This window comes from Malania oleifera, chromosome 4 (genome assembly GCF_029873635.1).
Source record: "Malania oleifera isolate guangnan ecotype guangnan chromosome 4, ASM2987363v1, whole genome shotgun sequence".
In the NCBI taxonomy this organism is placed as follows: domain Eukaryota; kingdom Viridiplantae; phylum Streptophyta; class Magnoliopsida; order Santalales; family Ximeniaceae; genus Malania; species Malania oleifera.
The window spans coordinates 105,408,358-105,424,872 of NC_080420.1; the positions used below are offsets into that span (position 1 = coordinate 105,408,358).

The 16,515-nt window shown below is 36.8% G+C and overlaps 1 protein-coding gene across 3 annotated transcripts; it reads right to left on the reverse strand.

The window, feature by feature from the left end:
• Positions 1-707: 707 nt before the first annotated feature.
• On the reverse strand, positions 708-7,563 carry LOC131153169 (trihelix transcription factor GTL2). 3 transcript variants are annotated; one of them, XM_058105295.1, is made up of 4 exons: positions 7,423-7,534; positions 7,263-7,325; positions 2,817-3,308; positions 708-2,309 (listed from the first exon to the last, which is right to left on the reverse strand). In XM_058105295.1, exons 3-4 carry the CDS (start codon positions 3,242-3,244, stop codon positions 839-841), a joined length of 1,899 nt encoding a protein of 632 aa, XP_057961278.1. In that variant the 5' UTR covers positions 3,245-3,308; positions 7,263-7,325; positions 7,423-7,534; the 3' UTR covers positions 708-838. The 3 variants fall into 3 exon arrangements, with proteins under 3 accessions (XP_057961278.1, XP_057961277.1, XP_057961276.1); XM_058105294.1 differs by having other exon boundaries at positions 7,263-7,563; XM_058105293.1 differs by lacking the exons at positions 7,263-7,325; positions 7,423-7,534 and having other exon boundaries at positions 2,817-3,669.
• Between the last annotated feature and the right edge of the window lie 8,952 nt (positions 7,564-16,515).

Here is a 16,515-nt window from a genome sequence, read left to right on the forward strand (position 1 = left end):
GACGAGTAAATGAATTTTCATTAATACTAAACTGCCTCTAAATAGAAGTACTTAGAGAAATTATATAGGAGACCTACTGCTAGTTCACATGTCTAATTTTTTACATGTGAAATATGTGGAGATGGATCCCACATTCATCACACATATGAGGAGTGGACTCATTTGACACATATTTTAAAAACAGACACATGACATAGAAGTACATATTCCCTAAATAATTTCTCCCTCTATTAAGACTTGAAACATTTATAAAATAACCAAATTCTAGTTTTTTTTTTTAGCTTATTGATATTCTTTTTTTTTTTTTTTTTTGGATTGAAGGTCTACGCTTGAGCAACCCAACGAGCTAGTGGTAGTCCATCTCCCGGCCATTCCATACCCCTTTATACTTATTTCAAAATTCGACCATGAAATATCTTTTTGGAGATGACTAAATAAGATTCTAAGTGATTTTGACAATGTTTTATTAGATTTGGTAAAACAATAGTGTGTGTATATAGGCGTGAATATTTTGCCTTTTAAAAAAAATAGTGTGCGCATATTGCTTTATTTATTTATTTATGCTCACGTGTGACAATGAAAAGTAATTCTCCTGAAATAGCAAAAATAGGAGTAGAAATAGCAATTGTGATGAAACTAGAACCCAACTCCATCCGGTTTTGGTGACCCGAATCAAATTGTCGGTGCCAGTGTATACTAGTCATGTATGCCTCGTTGAACCAGAAGAAATATATTGAAAATATATAAGAAGTATGTCAAAAAGGTAGGACTTCATGTTTACTGGTGAAAAAGGTAGCACTTTATGATCTCAAAAGCCCGCAAACGCAAAAAAGCAAAACTAGAATTCAAAATCAAAAGCTGGTGCTTGAGCCACATTCTTCTCGTCACCTTCTGCAACATGCATATTATTACTTGCATCAGTCCTAGACCCACCTTGATGATAGGATGACTGGTTTTCCGATGAAGTAGAGAGGTTTTCCGGCCCATCCGAGGGCGCCCCAAGCTTCCCTTGACTGTACAAACTGCTTAACTGGTGAAAATAAGGACACGTCCTAGAGTCAAGAGACCTCTTCCTGTTGGCATCTTTAGTTTTCCTGAAGTACTTGTTTATGTTCTCCCATTTCTCCTTGCACCTCTTTGCACTCCTCTTGTAACCGAGCTCCTGCATTTTTTGTGACACTCTCTCCCACAGCGGAGCCTTATTTGCACTCTCTCTCTCTTCACTGCTGTTGTAGAGACTGCACCTGAGGTTTATGAGTGAGAGCACTTCTTCCCTTGGCCATCTCTTGCCATGGTCTTCTCTGTCCTTGGTGGAAGCATTAGGGTTTTGCGGGGGTTTTGGGTGTGTGGGATAATGTGAAATAGTATTGGGTGGTAATGGGTTGTTTGGGATATGGATCCGATTAGGGTTTTCGAAAGATGGGGCTGGAGAAGGTGAAGTGGGTACTCTTGGATTAATGCATGGGTCGAGAGTAGTCTCAAGGCTAAAACATGGGTTTTGGGTTGGTGAGGTTTCGTTAACTACTATGGTTTGAGTGCTTGGTTGAGTTGTGAGAGGAGGGTTTTGTGGGGGAGTTACGGCACTGTTTGGCACCTTAAGAAGATCTTCAATTGTTTTTCCTTCCAAGTGAGGATTTTGGGAAGAAGTGGGTGTGAATTTCTTCAATAGTTCAATGATGGTGGACTGCCTGTTGCCTGCAATGGCTTGTTCATGTGCTCTATTCTCAATCTCCTTGCTAATCCTCTCCATCTCTTGCTTCTTCCAGGCTTCTTCCCTCGCAAGCTTTTCTTCATCTCTCTTCACCATATCTTCCAGAAGCTTGTTATGCATTTCTTCTTGTTGAGCCATCATCATCCTCACAACATCCTCACAGAAGCCCTTCAACATTTCAAACTTGTGGTTCCTCTTTCTCTTCTTGCTTTTGGGTTTTGGCAGTGCCTCTTCCTTGTTAATTTCCTGAACTGGGTTTCCCCCAACTGCAGTTTTATTTCTGAAATCATCTTCTTCCAAAATTTTTTCCATGTTGTCATCATCACCATCTTCTTCTTCTTTTTCTTCTTCTTCTTCTTCTTCTTCTTCTTCTTCTTCTTCAGTGCTTAATGGTTTTTCTATCTTTTGGCTCTTTTCAGCTAAAACCTCATGTGGAGGGTCTTGATGATGATCACCATGATATAGTTCTTCAAGCTCACTGAGAAACCTGTGGTTGATTTTGCTGTAATTAGTGCAGCTGTTGAAGTATCTGCTTTCCTCTTCAAATTTTTCCTTGCACTTCTCAGCACTCCTCTTGAACCCAAGCTCTGCAAGCTTCCTGCTCCACCACCATAAACAAACAAAACAAACCCCACCTGTGTCATGAGCATTTATTCTCTTTATGTACGATTAATTTAAAAAAAAAATACAGCAGAGATCAAAGCTGTATTAAAAAAAAAATTGCTTATTTGAAAATTTCATAATCACCACATCTATCTCTCTTTCTCTCTCCCCATCCACGTGCTAGCTAGTTTAAACATATATAATTAATTAAAGATCACAATTGTTCAAGCAGCTACCTACCTGAGCTTCAGTGATAATGAAGAAACTAGATACAAGCAGCTACCTATCTGAGCTCAAGTGATTATGAAGAAACTAGATAAACCGAATGAAAATGAATCCATTAACAAATCAAATAGCAACAGCAGCTCAATTCTGTACTACCCAAATTAATCCCAAACTGGAAATTAATTAACACCACCTGAGCAGCTAGAACAAATTAGAGAAATGAAACATATGTATATAGAATACCAAATATGAGTAAATTGAATAAATATGTAAGTACCTAGAGACATGCTCCCAAGTGAATTCTGGAAACCAATTCTCCATACTAGATCTGATCTTCAAGAGAGCTAGCACTTCTTCGTCGGACCATGGATCAATTGACTGATCTCTCTCGAGCTCTAAAGTAGTAGCAGAGAGCAACCTGCAGCTGCTGTCCTCCTCTCCATGGTGTCTCTGAGTGGGAGAGTGATGGTGCAATGGGTGGTGGTGATGAAGAAGCTGGCTGTGAGCAGGCTGCTGTCCATGAAGCACTGCAGCCTGTTGATGATGATGGTGATGAGAAGCGATGGGGTAAGGATCAAAAGTGGGGAAAGCGGGGGTGGTTCCTCCACGGAAGCTGAGAGCTGGGAGAGACAGAGAGGGTCTCTCTCTTGATGAAGCTGTGGTGGTGAAGTGGTGGAAGGGCTCTGTAGGCACTCCATCAAACATGTTGTTGGAGTTGGAATTGGAATTGGAATTGGAATTGGACTAAGCCTTCACCTTTACCTCCTCACTGTAAAATGGCAAAATCAAAATGTCAGCACCAAGGAGCCCAACATACCAAAAACACACAATCCTATAGCTAGCTAGCTATAGTAATAGTCTAGTGCTCTCCCTCTCCCTCTCCCTCTCCCTCTCCCCCTCTCTCTCTCTCTCTCATCCTTGAAGGAGATTTGTCTTGTATAAATGCTAGTCCCCACCCATGAGGGGAGGGGGGAGTATACAGGGGACTGGGCAGCTATGATTGGGGCGTGGGGGGCAAGCGCCCGGGGATGGGAGTGGCGTCATGGGCTGGATAATGATGCTTGAAAAAAAATGAGATCATGGTCCTTAGAATCCAATGCAGGGGCTGATGCGGATGATGGTGTAATTAACGGCAACAGAGGGCAGGACACGTGAAAACATGCAGTCTGGGGGACCAATTATTTAAGGAAGGGAATTTCTAACGTACTGCATGGGTCACTGTAACTTACTGTGCGCCCTACTTGGAGCCATTCAATATTTTAGTCTGTGTAGTAGCTAGGGACAATCATATCATATGTGCAGACATTACTCTGAATGATCCATCATGAAAATGGTATCGCATCTGGGCCCTCCATTTCTAGTGATTTTTTTTTTGTGACTCCCGCTACCCATGAGCCCAACAGGGCCGGCTCTTCATAATATGGGGCCCTAGGCGAATGATTTAGTCAAAGACCCTTAATATTTTATTTAATTTTTATTTTTATTTAAAATTAATTTTTCTAGCGTTTTGAAATGCAAAAATAAATTTATCAAAAGCTCCCTTTTGAGAGGACACTAATTCTTCTTTTTCTTCTTTCTTCATTTTTCATATGCGGATTCATATTTTCTCGTTGATATAATTAATTTTCAAAATTAACACTAAATATAAATTGACAAATTATGTAAACAAATAAAAATAAATTTAATAAATCTATTGAAATAATAGATTGAAACAATATAACCTGATTATTATTATTATTATTATTATTATTATTATTGCAAATCGATCAGCGAGCGAGACTTTAAAGATATCGGATTATTGCCAGATACAACGCTCTAACCTCAAAACTTTCAAAATTTAAGAAAAAATAGAAAAAAATTTAGAGTGAAAATAATAGAAAAATAATGCACAAACATTAAAATCAAAATTAGGATTGATGAAAATTACAGAGAATCAGAAGCTTGAAAATGATGAACACAAGAGTCGAAGCAAAAATCATAGAGAAACCGAGAGATAAGAGTGAGAGAGTGTGAGAAATGAAAAGATTTTTTTAGAAAAGCTAAGTGAGAGAGATGAGAGCAATAGATAGTTAGAAATATAATAAAGTTATTAGTTGGGAAGTCAATGAGACTTGAAAAAAAAAAAGAATTAAATTGCATTTATTTGTTAGTTGAGAAGTTAATGCATGAGAAAAGAGTATAATAAATAATATTAACATTATTTAATTAAAAAAAATTAAGACCCCAAAAATATATTATTATATTAAAAAAAAATTTTGGGGGCCCCAAAATTTTTAGGGCCCTAGGCGAACACCTCAATGGCCTAAAGGATGAGCCGACCCTGGAGCCCAATTCCCCCAGTGTGGCACCAAACACTGCCTACGCCGACAGTGCCCTCCACCGATGTAGGATGTAAATCGCTGATATGCACTCAACTGGTAGGGTTCAAACCCCAAACGTACCTCTGTTTCAAGGTTATATTGCTTTTGTCCTTACATTTGAGCTTGTGTCTGGGGTTCCATTTCTAGTGATCTTGCTAGATAGCTAGCTAGCTACCCCAAGAAATTAAAATTATGTTTGGTAGGAGAGAAAAGGAGGAGCAAGGAAGAAATTAAAAAGGGCAAAAAAAAGCAGCATGAAAGAATTTTTTTTTTCCTCTTCAAATACTTGATAATGAAAAAAATTTTAAAATAGTAATGGTACTATTTGTAATTCAAAAAATATTATAAAAATAAAATAAAAATATCAAGAAATTCATGCTTTTATTTTATGTTTAGTTATCAAACAAAATGAGAAAGTAAATTTTATATATATATATATATATATATATATAGAGAGAGAGAGAGAGAGAGAGAGAGAGAGAGAGAGAGAGAGATTAAAGCAATGATAAAGATTCATTTTGATGAATTTGTATTAGTAATTTGTTGTCCTCTACTCATATGATTGAATTATCTTATTTTATTTAAGTTGATAATATGAATATCTATTGAAATTTCACTAATCTGTGACATATATTTAAGTTCATTTAAATTTTAATCACACATATAGCATGCATTAAGAAAAATTGTTGTTGCAAGTTTAGAAGTGGTTGCTGATTAATTAGTGAATTATCTGGCAATTAATCAAAGAGCGGTAGGAAATTAAGGATTTATGATTTTCTCTTTTAGTACATAACAAACAAGTAGAAATTTCAATGGCTCTGCTCTGGTTGGGAGGAGATGGCTTCTGGGTTCTTTTATTTTATTAGAACAAAGTGGGAAAAAGAGTTGGCTAAGGAAATAGTTAATTAAAAATTTAAAGCTAATCATCATACCCATACATTATAGATTAGCATGAAATTAGTTATTTTAATGATTTATAATTTTACTAAATTTTTAGGCTAGTTTGGAATTCAGAAAATATTAGAGAAATGAAAGGAAAATATTAAGGAATACACATTTTCATATTTGATTATTAAGAAAAATGAGAAAGAAATAAAAAATATATATATCAAATCTATAGACAAAAATATTTAATTTTTCCTAATTTTTAGTCATATTAAATTAAATTTTTATTTTTTATAGTATTTTATATAAACGTAAAATAAATTTTCTCCATATTTTCCTTTCCTCTTACTGGAATAAAATCCTTGAACCAGACGTACCCTTAAGAATTTATTAAAATTAGGTACTAAGGTAGTGTTTTAGGTATAAATTTCTGACCTTATATTCAGATTCAAATAAATTTAAACACAATTTTATACATCCTATTCAAATACCATACATCTTCAAAATCAAAATCTCTTCAAACATAAACAAAGTTATCATTACTCATAAATTTTTTAAACAGTTTGTACTTTAAAAGGGTTATTACTTTCATTCAACAACACAGACAGTTGCTCTCTCTCTCTCTCTCTCTCTCTCTCATCCAATCCAATGGATGTGACTACAGCTACATATAAGATCTCCATCCAGGCTGCTGCATTGAAACTCACAAAAAGAGCTTCCTGTGTGCTGCAGGCAACAATGGCTATTCATCTCCAAAAACTTTGCAACTTAAGATAAACTTTATGTCCCTTGAAGCCCACAACCTAAATTCACCATCCTTCCCTTCGCCCATCAATGCGCCCACCCACACAGCCCTATCTACCCTTCCTGAACCCCTCCAAGAACTCATGCCGCACAGTACACACACACACACACACACACATAAACAGATGTTGATATTGATGTGTGTAGATCTAGCCAGGCCCAATCACATCCAGGCCCCAGCTGTCAGCCCATGGGCCTCAAGATGTTCTTGAGCTACCCCTTCTCAGTTCCCTCAAGCTCTCACACACACCATCAATGCTAGAAAATAAAATTGAGAATAATTACTTGTGATCAGCAGCATGGAATTCGTGTTTTCAATTTAAATTTGTTCGAATAATATCCCCAAACACTACCTTACTAAATTCAAATCATGAATCTCAACATTTGGGGTTTAGGGAAATCAAATACACGCATCGAGAATTGCTTTTCTCAGTTATCTTCTCAAAATCCATACCCTTTTCCGGGAAAGAAATATAATAGTTAGTATTTATGCACAGTATTGAATGAATAAAGCGAGAATGCATTTGTTTGTTTATGTATGTGTGTGCACGAGGATGAATTTTCCAGGAAAAAAAAAGTCTTCTCGGTAGCTAATTAAGATCCATCTAACCTAGTAAATATAAGAAGAGGAATACAAGTGATGAATAAAAGCTTATTAAGGAAGAGAAACATACAAATTTGTTGAAATCCCTTGTTGCCATAGATTTAATCAATAAAAACGCATCGGTCGATATTTACTGCAAGAAAAGTTAGGGTTAGGATCTCTAACATTAATTAAGATACATAAAAATTGCATATCAGATTAAATAACAACTAATCATAAAATAATACAACCGGAGAGCAGATTCATATGCCATTGGAGTCTTTGTGTACATGTTTGGAGAGAGAGAGAGAGAGAGAGAGAGAGAGAGAGAGAGAGAGAGAGAGAGAGAGAGAGAGAGATGACGGCTTAAGCGCAAGTATGACAACTATTATATATTGTCAAAGAAAGAAAGGGATATAAAGAAGATCGAATGAGATGTCACATCAACATACTTTCGAAAAATCACCTCTATGTTGCATATGAAATGTATTTTATTTCACCGTATTTAATTTGAGAATCTTTTGTCTCATTTCCCTTTTGCTCACCAAAAGGCAAAAATATCCCTTTTTGTTGGTTCAACTCATTTATCAACTAAACGACCAAAGCTTGGAACTAGTGTATCAAACTTGAGTGCTAATGCCAAACTTGAGAAATAACAAAGTCAAAACAATTTACTTAATTGAGGTACAATTGATTACTCACATAATCCTTTAGAAACTTGGCCAAAATATACATATTTTAGAGAAGTTATAAAAAAATATTAACATATTTTCATTAATAATGGAAGATTGTTGGGTTCTAACACATGTAGGAGTGAAATTTTCATTATGGCTCTATTTAAAAAAAGAAAAAAAAACTATATCTTAATTAGAGCATACATAAACAAACTTGAATACTATTTGAGCGTAGATCAAGTTCAATAAAATTCATTTTTGAGGTTTTAGATCAATTTTCATTAAGTGAAGTATCCATATTTGTCAAGGCTGTTACTATATTAGTGTCTTGATTTAAATAGAAATGGCCTTGTACATTAGGCCCTAGGCCTTCTATAGGTGCACTAGATGTTGCATTTCCTTGTACTATGACCAAAATAAACTCCTACATCCATCATGACTTCCAAATGAGTGTTCTAACTCTTTTTTAAGGTACGTCCTGGGTGTCCACGTCCGTTTTACGGTCCGTGACTAATCCCACGCCCTGTGTAGCTGGCCCCACAACCCACAGTTGGTCATATCTTTCCTGCTCCCTTATATATATAAAAAAAAAAGGAAAAGAGAGAGAGAGAGAGAGAGAGAGAGAGAGAGAGAGAGAGAGAGAGAGAGAGAGAGAGAGAGAGAGAGAGATCAAGTTGTCTTGCTATTACAATTTGAAAAGGTTTAAGATCAAGTTTTCTAGATGTTTCCATATATTAGAGGAAAAGGGGTTTGGTTGTAAGCAAAGAAGTTGAGTTAAGGGGTTGCTTTTGTGTTGATGTTTAGCCTTGGGTAACCCAAGTCCCAATTTGAGACAAGGGGATCTTTTATCACCTTCCCTTTTTACCCTTGCTATGGATTGTTGAGTAGGATGTTGGACAAATGGTTGGACAAGTGTAGTGTGAGGGATCAAGGAGGGGTTCAAAAAATGTCTATTTGTCATTCACAAATTGTTAGTGATATCATTCTTTTATTAAAGATTGAAATAATTTTTTAATGTGTTTACAATTTGACAAGAGACGAATATGGTTTTAGAATCAATTTGTCTATGTTACATGCAATAATTTTGATTTTCTAGTATTTTTTTTTTTTCCTGAATACATCATGGTAGCAAGGTACAGTACTTTGGCTTCTTTTTTTTTTCTTTTTTTTTTTAACTAAAGGAGGGCGGCACCTCCAATTATTTATTGAAATACTCTCACTTTTGGTGGAGGAATACCATGGTTACATGACAATTATTGGAGATTACAGATAAAAAAAAAAAAGACATTAAAAGCCTCCCAAAAACAACATCAACAACCAACCAAAACAGAACTACAAATACAACCAAAATTAAATAAGAAACAAATCTAAATAGGCCTAACAAAAATAAAAATAATAAAATAAACTAAAATCAAAAAATCTAAACCAACTAAACAAAAATCGAGAGGATGAACTAATGATGAAGGGAAGTGAGACCCAACCTATCCATCCAAAGGATACCTTTCAGAGAACGTGGTAAAATATGTTGTTCTTCGTAGATGACATTGTTTCCCATTTCTCCTTCTCTATTGAGAAAATTAGTCGCACTATTGTCTTCCCTATATTGATGGATCACCATGAAATTCACTCCTTCTAACTTTGCCACAAGGTCCTCCCAAAAATCTCAAAGATACCACAAGGTACATCTACCTTTCCGAAACCAATCGACAACAATTCTCAAGTCACTTTCAATAATCACATTAAAATAATGAAGTCATTTGCATAAACAAATTCCTTCCAGGATTGCTTTTAATTTCGTACTATTGTTCGTACCATTGCCAAAATAGTTTGAAAAAATCGCTTTCACCATGTCATGGCAGTCCCGAATGATTCCTCCACCTCCTGAAGTACCCGGATTGCCCCTACAGCTCCCATCAAAATTAAATTTTATCCACCTTGTTGGAGGTTTAACCCACGACATTTGACTAGGAAGAATGTCATATTTGTGTGGGACGACAGCTGTGAGCAGAGTTTTCAGGAATTGAATCAGAGGCTTGTCACAACACCAGTATTAGTCATCCCGTTAGGGGGTAAGGGTTATGTCATTTACAGTGATACGTCCTTGAAAGGACTTGGTTGTGTATTAATGTAGCATGGCAGGGTGGTGGCGTATGCGTCTAGGCAGTTAAAAGAATATGAAAAGAACTACCCTACCCATGATCTTGAGTTGGCTGCAGTTGTACACCCATTGAAGATTTGGAGACATTACCTATATGGCAAGCAGTGTAAGATCTTTTCCGACCACAAGAGTTTGAAGTACTTTTTCATGCAGAAGGAACTGAATATGAGGTAGAGAATATGGTTGGAGCTAATTAAAGATTTCGATTGTACCATCAGTTATCACCAAGGGAAAGCAAACATGGTAGCTGATGCGTTGAGCAGGAAATCGCGGGAATCAGCATTGACAACTATGGAGATCCAGTATTCGATCATGATGGATCTGGACAGACTCGGCATCGAATTAGTTGGAAGTGGTTCTCAGGCTCACATTGCCAATTTTGTGGTGCAGCCTAATCTGCAGGAGAGGATTAAAGCTGCCCAGAAGGAAGACCCAAAGTTAGTAGAGGCAATAGACAAAGTACAGAGTGGTCAGGGGGAGGAATTCAGTATTGCAGATGATGGGGCTTTCTGGTTCCGTTCCAAATTGTGCGTTCCTACCAATACTGAGATCAAAAAGACTATTTCAGTAGAGGCTCATAGATCTTTGTACACAGTCCATCCCGGTAGTACAAAGATGTATAGGGATCTGCGGGAATCGTACTGGTGAAGTGGTATGAAGAGAGAGATCATCGAGTATATAGCCTAGTGTCTGGCGTGGTAGCAGGTAAAGGCTGAGCACCAAAGGCTGGCAGATTAGTTGCAGTCGTTATTTATTCTAGAGTGGAAGTGGGATCATATATCCATGGACTTCGTGTCAAGATTGCTGACGGTGTTACATGGTCAGAATATGATTTGGATGATAATAGACCAATTGACTAAGACCGCCCACTTTTTACCTATCAAAATCAGCTACTCCCTCAACCGTTTAGCAGAGATCTACATTCAGGAGATAGTGATCTCTTGGTGTACCAGTATCTATTGTGTCAAACTGAGACCCACGCTTTACATCACGTTTTTGGAAGAGTTTGTAGGAAGCACTTGGGTCTCAGTTGTCTTTTAGCATGACATTTCATTCTCAGTCAGATGAGCAGACTGAGAGGACGATATAAATATTAGAGGATATGCTCCGAGCATGTGTATTGGATTTTGGGGGTAGTTGGACTTAATTCATGCGGCTAGTGGAATTCGCGTATAATAATAGTTGTCAAGCTAGCATAGACATGACACCGTTTGAGGCTCTATATGGTAGGAGATGTCGTTCTCCTTTATTTTGGGATGAAGTGGGTGAGTGGTGAGTAGTGGGACTAGAGCTTGTTCAGCAACCACGTGATAAGGTTCAGCTTATCAGAGAAAGAATCAATATAACTCAGAGCCGACAGAAGAGTTATGCTGATAATCGCCGCAAGAATTTAGAATTTGAAGTTGGCGATCATGTATTTTTGAAAATAGCTCTGTTGAAAGGGATTATGCGATTTGGAAAGAAGGGTAAAGTTAGTCCTAGGTTTATCGATCCATTTGAGATCTTAGAGAAAATGGGGCTGGTGGCCTACAAGCTAGCTTTGCCACCTGTGTTATCCAGAATTCATGACGTATTCCATGTATCTATGTTAAGGAAATATGTTCCAGACCCTTCTCATATTATCAGCTATGATGAATTAGAGCTCAATGATTCACTGGTATACAAGGAGATACCAGCACAGATTCTGGATAGGAAAGTATAAGAGTTACGTAACAAGGAGATTCCTCAGGTAAAAGTTTTGTGGGGGAATCATACAGTTGAAGAGGCTTCTTTGGAATCTGAGGAGCAGATGAAGCAGAAGTATCCACACTTATTCCAAAAAGTTTAACCGGGTAAAATGTAAGTAGTTAAGTAATGTTTCTTTTACAGGTACATGTAATAATTTAATTAGTAAGTGGCATTTTAGTTTTGGGAGAATTTTCTTTTGTATACGTAATCTCCCAGAACTTGGAATGTAACCACGATATTCCTCCGCCATAAGTGAGGGTAAGTAATAAATAAGTAGACCCTTTTTCTTTTAAGGGATGATAAGTTACACGAACTGTAAATTTCGAGAACGAAATTTTATGAGGGGAGAATGTAGTGACCCGAATAATTATAATATTTAAATAATATTAGAAAGGGAGGAAATAAAAATTAGAAGGGATAAAGAAAGAGGCAGCATGCGTTCGTCGACGAAGTTAAAATTGGGCTCGTCGACGAGAAAATACCGAAAGGAGGTTTAGGGTCTCTGAATTTCATCGAGGAGGAGAGAGTTCATCGACGAGTCTTCTTCTTGGCCTCATCGACGAGATGACGTGGATCGTCGACGAAGCCCAGTGTATAAATAAGGCTAACTTTCATTTTTGGCTGAAATCTTGTGCAAACCTTTCCCTCTCTCTCTCTCCTCCCTTCGGTCTCCCCCTCCTCTCTCTTTACGATCTCAGGGCTAGATTCTCACCGGTTCGATGATATGAAGTCATCACGATGCTTTTGGCGAAGTTCTCTCCAAGTTTACCGGGACGGATCGTCGGTGGAGCTGAGTTGAAAACCATCCCAAATCCAGGGTAAGGTTTCTACTCAGAATTTGGTTTCTTGAAATTTGTAGAAAGCGTAGTACGCGTAGAAATATTGAACTTTAATTCTGGGAAATGTCGTTTTCAAGGTGTTGAGCGAGGAACCCTGTGGGTGCAGAAGTATTTCTCTTAGGAGCTTTTCAGGAATCAGGTAAGGGGATAAACTAAACTAATTGATTATGAAAATTTTAAGTATGATTTTATAGCATTTGATTTCAAGGAAATATATGTATTTATATATATTTATGCATTATGTTGGAAAATACTATTAAAATGACGATATGTTTGAAATATACGAAATACCCATTTTGTGTGGCATGAGTAGAATTTGTTATGAATAACTATTTTTTGGGAATATGATAAAAATATGGATGTTTATAATGAAAAATCGGCGTATGGGCCGAGATTTTTATATATGATTTGTCAGCGTAAGGGCCGAGCAGTGTGTATGATTTGCCGGCGTACGGGCCGAGCTATGGATATGTTTGTTGGCATATGGGCTGAGCTATGTGTATGATTTGCTAGCGTACGAGCCGAGCTATGATAAAATGTGAAATACCGGCGTACGGGCCGATGATTTTCATGATATACGTATATATGCAAAACGACATGATGATATTGATTTGGCAATTAATAGTATGAAATATTCATGTATCACAATTTCATTATATGTTATATGTTATCAGAACCTGGTTGGCTTGGTCTAGGCTAGCACTTGCACGGTACCAATGCTATGTGTTCATGACACATCATGATATTGTGTTAATACCGCTGTACAGAGTGGTGTGAGATTGGATGGTTGATGTGGTTTTAAGAAGTGTGAGTGCCCCTGATGTACAGACTAGGTCTGGCAGATCCATTGGACTTAGAAACTGTACTTTTGACTTGGCAGTGGTCGGCCAACCATTGTCAAGTCCCTCCTTCGGGCCACACAACCCAGTCATGTGGGGGTAATACATGACAACAGTCAGCTAACCTACCAAGATTTGTTTTTGTATTATTATTTATATGAGATGAATTATGCTATGGAAACCATTATGTTCTGCCATATTTTGGTTATACATGTTGTTCCTAGAAATGATATATATACAGTTTTATTGGTTATGTTTATGATTATATGTATACCACAGAAATGCTCATGTTACCACACACTTGTGTTAGTTTATTTCCCTTACTGAGAGGTGTCTCACCCCAAAATTTTATAAACATTTCAGGAGCCCCTGATAGGAGAGCGGATAAAGCTCTGCTGATTTAGTACTGTTGATCTGCCCTCTCTGAAGGATAAGTTTTGGTAGGGATGGATTGATTTTGTGGGAAATGTCCCTAGGTCTTTCTTTTGGGATGTATATACTTAAATACAGTGGATGTAGTAACTCTGGTATTGTGATGGATAGTTTTGTATTTATGATATTATGATTGTATGTTTCCTGTTGCTTAGGCTTCCATTATGTGTTTCTGATGTATCCCTGGTACCCACGGGTTCAAGTGGATTATGATCTACTGGGTGTTATTGTATTATGGAAAAAAAAATATGGAAATTAAGCAGGTTGTTACAGGCCTGATTCATTTGTATAGATTTGTCATAGGGCTAAGCATGGTTGTAGTAACCAAGATAATTGTGGGAATTAAATAATAAAATAAAAGAGAGAAAAAGAAATTTTCAAAGGAGATTCAGCAGGATCTCGTCGACGAACACAAAGAGTTCATCGACAAACAGTCTTCTTAGGCTCATTGATGTGGACATGTGTCTCGTCGGCGAGAACTTATCGAGGGGCTGTTTTCGGGGCATGAAACTCATCGACGAAGGTTAGGTGTTCGTCGACGAACCCCCTTCTTGGACTCGTCCATGAGGTGACCTGGCTCGTCGACGAGGCCACTTCTATATAAGCGCAAAAAATCAGATTTTGATGGAAATTCAGTCTCTCTCTCTCTCTCTCTCTCTCTCTCTATAGAAACGATTTCTCTCACTTTTCTCTAGCTTTCCGGCTTCGTTTCTCCCCATTTTGACGATCAGAAGCTACCACGTTGATCCTGGGGAGATTCTCTACAACCTAACCGAAGCAAAATTTCGATTTGAGAAATTTGGGAACCATCCCAAAATCAGGGTAAATAGATTATTTAGGCATTTTCAGTATTATTAGACTTACTTGAGCTCAGATTTTGTATTGTATAAGAATATATTGGAGTTCTGTGGAGTAAAATTAGGGTGTTATGATTTCAGGGTTTTGGGGCTTTTACTGCAGGCAAGTTGGGGAATCTAGTGGGTGTTTCTAGGAACCCAGGTAAATAATAAATAGTTTATAATTTAGGAAATATAAGTTTGAAAACTATTCTGGAAATTTAGTTGATTGACAGGGAAGTATGTATGTGTTATATCAGGATTTTTGGTATTATGGACGTTTTGGCGTGAGTTAGAATTTAGCAGACAAGCCTAATTATCAGGTAAGGGGAATAGATTATGTCAAGTATTTTCAGAAATTTAGCTGATTAAAATAGAGCATGGGAGTACAAAATTATTAAACATGATTTTGCTAAATTATCAAGCTTATGGTAATAGAAAGTTTGAATTAATTATTATATGTATGTTTTGGGAATACTGTTGTTGAATAGGAAAGTATATTTAATGCATTTTATTAGAAAATATGATTTCAAAACAGATTATGAGTTTAGAAGGTTACTCTTATTTGTGTGGCATGAGTATAATTTCCATGAAAATTATGTTATATTAAAATATTATGATTTTTCTAGAATAAGCATGTTATAATAGTTTTCAGAAAAATTATAAAAGCAGTGCAGAAACTATGGTTTAGAATGTAATGTTAAAAGCAGTATCGAAATTTCATGTTTTAGTATATTATGATATGGCCGACGTAGATGTTGTGAATTATGTCGATGTAGAGGTTGTGATCAGTTATGAATGATTGTTATACACAAAGATATGTAGATAAGTAATGACTGTTATACACAGAGATATGTAGATAAGTATAATCGTATTCCCTCCTCATATAGGGGTCAGCATGAGGTTGTATCCTCCTCGTATGTGGGTCAACATGAGGATAAGTATAAAGCAGAGTCCCTCCCTATATACGAGCCAACATGAGGTTGTATCCTCCTCATATATGGGTCAGCATGAGGATGAGTATAGAGCAAAGTCCCTCCCTGTATAGAGGTCAGCATGAGGTTGTATCCTTCTTGTATACAGGTCAGCATAAGGATGAGTATTGAGTATAGTCCCTCCCTGTATATGGGATAGCATGAGGTTGTATCCTTCTCGTATATGGGTCAGCATGAGGATGAGTATAACAGAGACCCTCCTCGTATACGTGCCAGCATGAGGATGAGTATAGAGTATAGTCCCTCCCTATATACGGGCCAACATGAGGTTGTATCCTCCTCGTATACTGGTCAGTATGAGGATGAGTATAGTAGAGTCCCTCCTTGTATACGGGCCAGCATGAGGTTACCCTCCTCGTATACAGGTTAGCATGAGGATGTGTATAGCAAATTATTATAGAATTATGATACAACAATTATATATAGTATTATGACATGACAGATCTATGCAGTATTATGTTATGACAAATTATTATAGAATTATGTTACGATAATTTTATGTAGTAATACAACGCAACAGTGTTGTATAGAGTTATAATAATTTATACAGAATTGAATCTATACTAGGTTATGAATACATACAGAAATATGATTTTATACCAAGTTATAGTTATACAGGCATGCATATAGATTTATGAGAATAAAGTATTTGGTGAGCTAAAATATGTTGTGAAATGGAAATATGTATTTTCAGATATATGTATATAAGTGAGAACAGTATTAATGATATTATAGTAAAAGTGCATTAATAAATCGTTATATCTTACTTACTTGACAACTCACCTGCCACACACCGATAATAATTTATCCCCACTTACTGAGAGGTGTCTCACCCCATGAAAA

Bases quoted from the DNA above. Each gene is read 5' to 3' on its own strand.
- LOC131153169 (XM_058105294.1), bottom strand. From the start codon at position 3,244: ATGTTTGATGGAGTGCCTACAGAGCCCTTCCACCACTTCACCACCACA. The intron at 2,310-2,816 runs GTACTTACATAT...GTGGTGGAGCAG, and splicing joins ACTTGGGAGCATGTCTCTAG to GAAGCTTGCAGAGCTTGGGT.